The following is an 11254-nucleotide window of genomic DNA, read 5'->3' on the forward strand; positions in this document are numbered from 1 at the left end:
TCTCTTTCCGATTGTTTTCCTTTCAATCTATGCTATCGGGGTGCTAAACGTGTTATTGTTGGTCATCGTTTTTGTTATGTTTCTCTGGACAGATTGAAAATGGGAACGTTAATTCCTTGTGTGTTTTACATACTTGTAAATAAATGATTTTGATATTGTCTGTTATTATTATTAATATGATTATGAAAATCCAATATGTAGAGAAAACACGAGGGTAGCTTTAGAATCAGCGCAAAAAAATCATATTTGAAGATAATTCGGAAATATAGTAAAGATTTGTTGACCGTTCATTTATATGTATTTATTACTTTTATCAGATCCCAGCTGTTTCTGTGACCACTGTGGGTTTTTCTTTCATTAACAGAGCGATACCAAAAATCTGTGTATTTCCAATTCTGTATCAGATATCCACAATAGGATATTCCTGGGTGAAAAATAGATGTCTGCAATGACAAACCCCCAAAAAAGCAAAGACCAAAAATATATTTCTCCGAATTTTTTTCACGTGAATGTAATATTTTTTCACAATAAATATACCACATGTATAATGTTTACAACATTTATTGTTAATTTACCCGTATGTAAAGAAAATTGAATCATGCGTCAGAAATCGTTCTATGAATCAAATCTTTGCTTGACATGACACAGTCCTAGTTTAACCCACACTCCGTACCAGTAGATGGCGGTAAAATGCATAATGTTAAGTACCAACAATTAATAATAAGAGCCTGTCAGAATGTGATATGTGATTCGAAGGAAAGACCAGAGGGGCGGAAAGAGTGTTAAGCGAGTGGCTACAAATAAACTCAATTGGACATGACAGTTGATCGTAAGGTACAGTGGAATGGAGGTGAAGTGAAGGCACTTGTGAAAATGAGATTTAGAGAAATTATGTGAAACAATGACCATATATTGAGAGAACGGTTTGCACATTGTGGTTATGTGTTAACATATAGATTTTCTAGAAAATGATTTAGGGAATATGTATATTAGAATATAGTTTTTTTGATATCTCAGACAAGCACAGCTGATAGCGGTAATATACTGTCGTTCATTTAATACATATTAGATATTGTGGTTCACACTCTTAACCGTTAGGTGGCGGAAATGTACCATCACGGTGTTTGCCAACCGCTAAATATTCAGAAGAAGAAAGAAGATGGTTGCAGCTGACAATTAAGGTTGGCTTGTGTCCGATTTGGGCGTTTTTACGGTTGATAGTAACTTTTCTGTTTTGGTATTAAACATCCTTTGCCTTCTTTTCGGTGGCTGGAAAGTGGGCAGACGCTACTTTGCTCTCGACTGCAAAACAAAAGACAATTGTGGCAGCGCAGCGGAAAAGTACGGCCACTGTCTGAGAGTGAACGAGGAGGTGATGGACAATTTTTAACGTGGTGCATTGGAACGTGGGGTAGATTCCCTCCGTGTTTTAAATCACGGTTGACGCCCAAAACAGACAGTCGGGAAGAAGATCAACACGAGAGGAATTGTAAACAAAGATGGCAGCGCACATTGTTTCCAGCAGCATGTGAAGACACCGAAACACTGAGGTATCTTGACTGACGAGCCTCGGTCGGTGTTTTGCTTCGTGTTTTGAGACCACATTGGACGAACGCCACTACATCCGCCAAGTCAGATCTAATTAATTTGTGTAGCCTTTAATCGCAAAAGAATCTCAAAGGGCGTCACCAGCCCATAGTGGACAAAGATTTGCGACATCGGCCTGATCTAAACCTCATTGATTCCGCTGAAGTGGTTACCTTACAGAAGAAGATCGTTTTTTTTCTTTTGTGGAGTTACTTTGCCAATTGTTTTCCTAACCATGGATCCTGGGAAAAAAGTTATTCCTGCCAGGAAGAAGAAAAAGATGATGTCCATTCAATTAAAACATGAAATAATTGAAAAATATGAGCGAGGCGTACGCGTAGTCGACTTGGCGAGGCTGTACGACCGTAACACTTCAACGATATGTTCTATACTGAAGCAAAAGGAGTCGATAAAGGCTATAACACCAGCCATGGGTGTTAAAATAATTTCAAGACTCCGCACTTCTGTCCATGAAAAGATGGAGAGGCTGCTGCTGGTGTGGTTAACGGAGAAGCAGCTGACGAGGTGTCCTTTGACAGAGGGTGCCATCTGCGAAAAAGCGCGGGCCATTTACACCGACTTGCTGCAGCAGACCCCAGGCTCTTCAACAGACGGGGCACCAGAAGACTCGTTTAAAGCCAGCCGGGGTTGGTACGACAATTTTAGGAGGAGGATCAGCTTTCCCTCCGATGTTGGGCATGTTGGCGCTACGAGCTCCAGTGTGAACAAGGATTGCCGCAAAACATTTACAGATGTGATAGCAGCCGAAGGATACGTCCCTCAGCAGGTCTTCAACTGTGACGAGACGGGCCTCTTCTGGAAAAGGATGCCTAGGAGAACTTTCATAACGATCGAGGAAATGAAGATGCCTGGTCACAAACCTATGAAAGATCGATTAACCCTCACATTGTGTGCCAATGCGAGTGGCGATTGCAAGATCAAGCCACTGCTTGTTTACCATTCGGAAAATCCCAGAGCCTTTAAATCGCACAAGATTATTAAAGAAAAACTGCAGGTTATGTGGAGGGCCAACCCCAGGGCGTGGGTCACCAGGCAGTTTTTTGTAGAGTGGGTCAACCTGGTCTTTGGTCCTGCTGTGAAAAAGTACCTCCAGGTAAAAAACCTCCCCCTGCAAGCCCTTCTTATCTTGGACAATGGTCCCGCTCACCCACACAACCTCCAAGATGACATTCTTGAAGATTTTAAGTTTATAAAGGTTTTCTACCTTCCACCTGATTCCACCGCTCTGCTGCAGCCCATGGACCAGCAGGTGGTTTGTAACTTTAAGAAGCTCTTCACCAGGCACCTTTTTCGCCGCTGCTTTGAGGTGACGCAGAGCTCAAATCTCACCATTCGAGAATTCTGGAAGGATCACTACAACATTGTGTCATGTCTCAAAATTATAGACATGGCCTGGCAGGGTGTTACAAAGAGGACCTTGATTTGTTCGTGGAAAAAGCTGTGGCCTGAGGTTGTGTCGGAAAGAGTCATGTTCGAACCTGACACTGCGGTGGTGGAAGAGATTGTGTCCCTTGGTAAATCCATGGGCCTGGAGGTGGACGAGGAAGATGTGAGCGAGCTCGTCAAGGAGCACTCCCAGGAACTGACATCGGAGGAGTTGAAGGCGCAACAGACACAGCAGCACGCAAAGGTTTTGCAGGAAATCGATACTGCCGCTGAGCCGGAGATTGATGAAGTTATCTCTACGAGTGAGATCATGGAAATGTTGGGAATGTGGGAGAGACTTTCAAATTTTATTGAACGGAAACACCCGGAAAAAGTTGCAACTGGATGCGCGTCGTCGCTATTTAACGACACCTGCCTAGCTCATTTCCGAAACATTCTGAAGGAGCGGAAGAAACAACTGCTGAAACGGCCTGCGGGTGAAAGTGAGGAAAGTCTGATGAAAAAGCCCAAAACAGAAGATGATTAAGTAGAGTGCGCTAAAAAAATGGCACCTAATTATAAACCAGTTTGTTTCTCTACACTCTGTTTATAATATTTAGCTTTTGTCCCATACAGTGTTGTTTTTCTGTATTAGCTACGTAACAAAATATTGAAGTGGGTTTATGGTCTGTCAGGACAGTAAATCAGAACAAATGAAACTTGTAGGTCACAGTACCACTGCCACAGGACACTCCAGTGCCTTCTCCTTAGTGTTGCTACTTTGCCAAAAGAGATGACGGTGGGGGCTTGAGTTGTTACCCAACAGTGGTACTATCAATATTGAACCAGCCTAATGTTGTGCGCTCAGAGATTTGTTGAATATTAATGTCAATGGAGTGGCTGAGGGATACAGCGCACTGGCTCCTGGATCTGCCGCCGCGATTGGACCCCCTCCTGCTGATTTTCACGAATGCGCCCTCGATTGCAGAAGGTACCGAATCGCACTGGTGGCCATCGCCTGGACCATCGGCATGTTCAGGTGAATCATCAGAATTCTTTCTTACAGCTGATCTACTTTTATTACTCCTTTTTACCTCCACCATGTTTGAATTCTTTCAGTTTACTTCATCACAAGGAGTTGACATTCATCTGCCTTGGGCTTTCCTTCTATTGATCTTCTGTGGTAAGACCCTTTTACAACTCCACAACAGCATGCAAAATACTGTATGTGTGTGTGAATATATATATATATAATGAGCATTTTCATGATTCATAAACAATTTTTTGGTAATTTTAAAACTTTGTTTAATTGAATCCATAGCAATAGGTTGAAATAATGTCAATGAATAAAAATAAATATGCTCCTTGTCCTCTTTGGGGCAGTGTGGTGCAGTGCATGCTTGTACAGTAGATAGGCATTAACGTTCAGATGAAGAATTGGACAAAAAAGTTGTGATTTTTATTAATATTACTCTTTATTCATATATTGGTAAAAGTATATGCCTGTGACTCTTGCTATATTACCCGTCTTGTGTTTGTACAGCACTTGTATGTGAATGTTGGTTATTTTAATATGACTCACGAGACTCAATGCTAATTTTCTACTAGCACACCAATTGGATTTCCCCATTCACTATTAGCATTCTGTCAGCACTAATTCTCTTGAAATAGTAAATGCCTGGTGGGCCGGATTCAGTTGGACCAATTTCTGTGTGTTTTAACAGGATTACTGGTGGCGGCGAGCAACCGCGTATGGTTTGTTGACACCGGACCTGCTGCTAGCCATCGACACATGGACCTGATTCACCTATGTGGCGCTCTGGATATCATGAGCCATGTACACGCAATTTGTTACATCTCAGACCACGGCCACTCTACACCATACGACAGGTGGGAGATCACCTGCCACCATGGACACCCCCGTTAAAAAACAAACGGAACACCCATACACTGCTCCAGTGTGCGTAAGCACAGACCACGAACAATGTGTGTTCACTGTGATGTCAAATGCACAGGTCGAATTTCATGTTTTCTTTTCTGCATGATTAGGGGAGGGTTGTTGACCCAATTACAGTGGCAATACAGGTCCAAAGCGTGACACTTTCCCGGCCACACATCCAGGACCAATGACTTGTTTCATCTGCTGTTCCCCCCACATTCTTCCTTTCAAAAGCTCTGAACATGCTCATCAGCGGGTTCAGCTGAGACTGCGAGTTTGGGAGACAAAGTGACTTATTTTTCTGATTTTTTTTTTTTCCCCAAGCAGTTGAGCAACCCTGCAGGTGTCTTTTGAGACCGTGAATGATGAGACAGACAGTGCAAGGGTTTTGCAAAAAATAACTTTGCTTATTGATCATGTCTAGTCATCTTTTGAGTGCAGTTACGCGTAACATGCTAATCAACAACAATTTATACCTTCGTCTATCCCCCGTCTCATCATGTCGTTTGCTTGGAACTGTTTATGTTCGAAGAGTTGCCACTCCCATAAATTCATTAGACCAGCAAATATTGGTGATAAATGGGAACATTGGCTGGCGGCACGGAGCGTTCATTTTCGAAATCGAGCAAAAAATGTCATTAATAGCGACAAGACTTCCAACTTGGCCACGATGACGATGTTACATCAGCATGACGTCCGTCAGCAACATGTCACGCCACATTTTCAGCATTCTGATGCTTTGCACGTTGCGAAGCCTGTTTGTGAAATCCAGCTGCTGGACTTCGTTGATGGTCACGGAGAAGCAGTCGACGTCACACTGGATGATAATCTGAACAAGAAGACAATATCAAGGTGAACAACGTACCCTCAAAATACTTTTAAGTATATATCTTAACACACTGGTTGCTGGTCAGTTTCAGGGCACATTTAGATCTCAAACTAAAATTGAAATAAAGACCACTAGACTTGATGCCACCAATAAACAGCTATTGTGGTAATGGAGATGTGTTGAATGGCGCAGTGAGTCATATGACCTTAAAGTCAAGTCCGGGTTCAATGGGGAACGAGTCGAACGTTGTCTCCTCTTTGTCTTCGGTACCATTCAGGTTGGAGGCCATCACAATCTTTTGGTCTTTGATGTGAAAGTCCAGGTGCAGCGCGGTGCCTTTGGTCGCGATCAGTTTGAAGATTAATCTGCAGATACGTTCATTCCGATATCGACAAATCCGCAAACATGTTACAGTAACGTTCTCGGTGAGGGGTAGTGGCCAAGTACCTCTCAGCTGATGGCTTGACTCGTCCTCTGATGGCAATGCTGCGGCCAGCACTGAGATAGCCCAAAAGGTCAACTATGAATCCAAACTGTGCACACACACATTTCGAATTGAATGCTATTTGTGTCGAAAGGGCATGAAAATGCTGTCAAAACTGTTGAGACGCAAATCCATTTCACACCAAAACTCACCCAATGAGGCGATGCAACAAGCATGCATGAGCCTTTGATGTCAAAATGCATGCGATTCCAGTAAGATTTTTCATTCCAGATTATGACACTTCCTGGTTCTGATGTCGTCAGGTGGGCAGGAGGAAGAGAAGGAGGCGCAACAGCTGGACATGGAGTAGGAGCGACCCAAGTGGGACAATTACACTGAGGACAAGTAGGCGGAGGAGGACGAAAGTCCTTGGCTGCAAGGGTGCAACAGAATTTCATATGAGCGCCTGCATTCAAAAATATTCAAAGTACGCATGACTTTCGGACCTTTTTTACAGATTAATTGCTGTTCGACTTTGCAAATGTAGTCATTGAGATGTCCGTCTCGTGTCAGTTCAACGCATTCCTCTTTGCGGAGAGCATTGTTGGGCTCTCTTTTATTCCACCGGAAGTAGTCCTGTGCATCACATGGGGAATGTGGCTTTAGCATGTCCTCACAATGTTCTCTTATAGTATAACCGCTAATATTACAACTTCTTTATTTGGGTTATTCAAACTTTTATTTCTTCACACTGCCCGTTAGCTCTCATCAAGTAACAGCTTTTCACACCAAAAATACTTGGTAATCAGGGTTGGTAATGAAGCTGTTTAACGGCGTTAGGTAACTTTTTTCGTAAACGGAGTACTGTAACCTATTTTCCTTGTAGTTGCAACACCACTACTGACTTTACGTTAAATGCGATGCGTTCCATTTATTAGTTTACAACTACTGAGTAATACTGTAGTAATGCACCCTGGCCCCACAAATAGCCTGCTGGTTGGGGAGAACTCCATGAAAAGAGAAGCGATCATGATTGCCAGTCATGGCAGCCAAACGCAGCCAGTGCGTTCGTAGTCACTACTCTGGCGAGATGAGATGATAAAACGAGCATCTACAGTGTACATGTGGGACCATATTTCTGACTGTAAACAGTGCTCCATTTGAGCCCCCCCCCCCCCACCTTTTTTTGGGTCACGTCTCTCGACGAAAGACAGTTTGATTCCGGTTACTGCAAACCGTTTATATCGTTGAACTGTTACATTTGAATCTCACTGCCTTTTTTGTGTGCATTTCTCAATTACAACTTTTGGGGAAAAGCATCATAATGATTTACTTACGGCAGTGGTATTGTCAGTATTGCGAAAGGTGTAATCCCAATAGAAGAACATATCCCACCACTCAATGCTCACTCCCAACCATGCGCTGCATCGTCCTGACTGAACCAGCAGATCTTCGGGAAAGAACAACAATCAGTTTGAGCACGAGGACGGAGTGGGGCGGCCAAGAACTTGTTAGCCCCAGTGGTGACATTTAAAAAATAGCCCAATCTATCCCAAATTTATGTTTTGAGATAGCCCTAGTTCTATCTTCAAATGGATTAAAAAACATCACATCATTAATGTTCATATTTTAGTCTGTTAAAAGTCGGTAAAGAAGACCTTTCTGTTGACATACTACATACATTTATAGACCTACAAGTTTAAAAAAAAATACACCCTCCTAAACATTAAGCGGTCTATCCGAGATGCATTTGGCCGTCCGTCCCCGGGAGCCAGATTGATGTTGTGAAGCAATGTGGGATCGTTCCTGGAATTTTCAGGAATCCCCAAGCTGCTGTTTTGGTGCTTACTTGTCAAGAAATCCAACTCCGCCTCTGAGTGGACGCTGGCTAAGTGTGCTTTGTGATTGACACAATACTTCTCGGCCTCACTCCAACTCAGATCTCCCGCCATCAAATAGCAATGACTGCAGTATGGCTGCCACCCGTTGTTCACATCGCACTGGAGCTCCGTATTGGCTGTGGCAAAGGACACATTTTGAAGACGAGTCTCGGCAGGTGTTTTCTTTTATGCAAACCGTTCAACATTACTAGCAGGAGGGGGCACGAGGAGTCTTCCATTTTCCCGAGAGAAGCCGTGTAGGCTCACTGCGGCCATTTCCGGGGTTGTTCTTCCTTTTTTGGGGGGGGGGGGGGTCGATATACTGAACATGTATTTTAAAAAATTATTCAAAATAAAATCACTCGACAGTCATACGGCTGACTGAGTGAACTAAAACGCTGCTTGGACAAGCAATGTTATGTGATCATCTGCAGCCAGTGAAGGCCAAGTCAGGTGTGTCTTAACCTCAATGGCAGACCCTTGACCCTGAACCCTTGACCCTAAACCCTTACCCCAACTCTCTGTAACCCTAATTTGCACTTTGTATGCAGCGATGGCTGTTTGAAAGTGCTCTATAAATACTGTTGACTTGACTTGACTAATCCTAAACTCTAACCCCTAACCTTTAAGGGCTAACTAACACGATTAACCCCAACCCCCTCACCATCTAACGCGAACCACCTAATGCCTAACCCTCGAACTCTAAGAATAAGCCTAACATCTAACCCTAAACCCAACCCTCTGACCCTAAGCTTCTAACCCTAACCCCCAACCCTAATGCCAATCCTCTAACCCTAAATCCTAACCCCTAAACCTAAATCCGAACCCCAACCCTCTAACCCTAACCATCTAACGCTAATCTTGAACCCCTAACCTTTAACTCCTAACCCTGACCCAAGCCCTCAACCCTAAACTCTAACCTCTAACCCTCTAACCCTAAGACTAACCCTTAACTCTTACCCTAACCATCTTACACTAACCCTAAACCCTAACTTCTACTTCTACATGTAGGCTACGCTGCTTGCATGTGATGAAAAATGTGGTGACCACCCTGTCCCCCATTAAAAAGAAAAATACTAATTGTGTGTATGTTTAACACATTTTAATCGTGCAACAGGAAAATGAGTAGTCTCTACTTTCCAGAGTGCACTCATCGATCTGAAAAGAAAACATGTGCTTTATTTTTAAGGCGCCAATATGGACGCTTACTTCTGCAAAATCACTGAAAAATGTCATATTTGAACAAGTACCGGTACACAGGTTTCCCTTCTTTTTAAGAAATAAATCTGTTTACTACATTTTCATCACGGACAACCAAGCAATATGTTTAAATAACACAAAACGATAATAATTTGAGGTTGCCATATGCTATTTTGGGTGTGGGGAGCCAAATAAGATGGCCCAAAACCGCACATTTTCATATAATAGTGATTCCGTTTCGCGCTCCCATTATTTTATTCAATCGACTCTCACCGCCACGCCCTGCAATCGCTAACGTGAACAATGAAATTTATTGCTGACTTCTGTTACGCCAAGTAACGTAATCATTCGTGTACTGAGAAGGATTGCTGGTGGTGTTGTGGTACACTCGCTTGCCTTGTGTGCGGGCAAGACTAGTTTGAAAGAATTTTTTAACACCAAATAAATTTTTATACAGAAATTAATTTTTATACAGTAAATAATTACAGTACATCTGTAACAAATGATTATAACAATATATTTGAGAGAAAAAGCATGTTATTTTGACTCATTCAAATCTAAAGTGCAATCACAATCGTAAATGAAAGGCTTCTGGTTTTTGAAATGTAAATTACAGCCTGCGATTGACTGGCAACTGGTTGAAGGTGTCGTCCGTATTTCGCCCGAAGCCAGCCCTTCCCTTTATGAACCTGTTCAGGATAAGCGGTGTGGAGGGTGGATGGATGGCATTCATGTAGTACTCACACATGACAGGAGACTGCATAACGTTGGCCAAGAAGGCCATCAGGAGATGCGAGTACATGGCGACTCTGGCACATGCAGAACAGATGCACTCGGCTCAGGCGTTTGACTCTTCCGTCAACTATTGGAGAAGCGGGTTCCAGAATGTATGGCGAGTGCCGACTTCCAAAAGTGTCCTACTAACGGCCCACATACACGCCCAAACGCATCATAGACTTTGAGGGCACATCAAAGCACGCATCATAAACGCAGGGCTGACCTTTGTTGAATCATGTTGTCATTTCAAAAGCAACGTAAATGACAAAAGAAAACACACTCGTTTTGATTTTATTCCCACTCTTCACTGTGCGGACATTATCCTTCCATGATCCTTGCTTAAATCCGCCCCAAGATCTCAAATTGTTATAAGTAATAAATAACGGTGACATTTTGTCAAGTCAAGTCAAGTCAACAGTATTTCTAGAGCACTTTCAAACAGCCATCGCTGCATACAAAGTGCTGTATATGGAGCGATTTAACATGCACAATAAACAGTAAGACAAATCAGTCATAAAGGCGGTAGAAAGCACCAAACAGTAAAATCAAGAACAAATCTAAGTCATGCTGAGTCGAACGCCAAAGAATACAAGTGAGTTTTGAGGAGGGCTTTGAAGATGGGCAGCGAGGAGGCTTGCCGAATGTTCAGTGGGAGGTCATTCCAGAGAGAGGGACCAGCAACAGAAAAGGCTCGATCCCCTCTGAGCCTCAGTTTAGTTCTTGGTACTTCTAATAATGTCTGGTCCACAGACCTGAGGGGCCGGGCAGGTGTGTAGGGGCGGATGAACTCAGAGAGGTAAGGTGGCGCGAGATTATTCCGAGATTTGAAAACAAAGAGGAGGATCTTGAAAATAACTCTAAAAGGAATGGGGAGCCAGTGAAGGGATGCCAGAGTAGGAGTTATGTGCTCCCACTTACGAGTACCAGTCAAGAGGCGAGCAGCGGCAGTCTGGACCAGCTGAAGGCGCTTAATGGAGGACTGACCAAGGACACAGTTTCAAAAGAATTTAGTATAGCCGAACATGGAACATGGACAGAGGGGTCAGATGCGGTATTTGAGACCGCAGTCCTAGCTGTAGAGACCTTATCAATGAAAAACTGAAGGAATCTGTTGCACGTCTCTGGTGAAGAATCAGAGCAATTTTTGCACTAATTGTGTCACGCCGTTTACACTCATTTGAGCAATAACAAATACTTGACAGACTCCAAAACCAGTGTCATCTTTTTGTGTG

At 43.1% G+C, this 11254-nt stretch overlaps 2 protein-coding genes across 6 annotated transcripts; one reads left to right on the forward strand and one right to left on the reverse strand.

Moving 5' to 3' along the window:
* The first annotated feature begins 1087 nt into the window (after positions 1 to 1087).
* On the forward strand, positions 1088 to 7000 carry LOC127599911 (tigger transposable element-derived protein 1-like). 5 transcript variants are annotated; one of them, XM_052064141.1, is made up of 6 exons: positions 1088 to 1181; positions 1278 to 1372; positions 1457 to 4012; positions 4093 to 4156; positions 4698 to 4863; positions 6457 to 7000. In XM_052064141.1, the coding sequence occupies exon 3, from the start codon at positions 1823 to 1825 to the stop codon at positions 3518 to 3520; it is 1698 nt and encodes a 565-aa protein (XP_051920101.1). In that variant the 5' UTR covers positions 1088 to 1181; positions 1278 to 1372; positions 1457 to 1822; the 3' UTR covers positions 3521 to 4012; positions 4093 to 4156; positions 4698 to 4863; positions 6457 to 7000. The 5 variants fall into 5 exon arrangements, 4 of the variants coding, with proteins under 4 accessions (XP_051920101.1, XP_051920099.1, XP_051920100.1 ...); XM_052064139.1 differs by having other exon boundaries at positions 1278 to 4012; XR_007962212.1 differs by having other exon boundaries at positions 1130 to 1550; positions 3962 to 4012.
* LOC127599912 (galectin-3-like) lies at positions 5206 to 10094 on the reverse strand. Its single transcript, XM_052064142.1, has 8 exons — positions 9990 to 10094; positions 8015 to 8182; positions 7503 to 7615; positions 6672 to 6801; positions 6378 to 6598; positions 6189 to 6274; positions 5947 to 6106; positions 5206 to 5741 (listed from the first exon to the last, which is right to left on the reverse strand). Exons 1-8 carry the CDS (start codon positions 10045 to 10047, stop codon positions 5592 to 5594), a joined length of 1086 nt encoding a protein of 361 aa, XP_051920102.1. The 5' UTR covers positions 10048 to 10094; the 3' UTR covers positions 5206 to 5591.
* Positions 10095 to 11254: the final 1160 nt, after the last annotated feature.

Source organism: Hippocampus zosterae, chromosome 4 (genome assembly GCF_025434085.1).
Source record: "Hippocampus zosterae strain Florida chromosome 4, ASM2543408v3, whole genome shotgun sequence".
In the NCBI taxonomy this organism is placed as follows: Eukaryota; Metazoa; Chordata; class Actinopteri; order Syngnathiformes; family Syngnathidae; genus Hippocampus; species Hippocampus zosterae.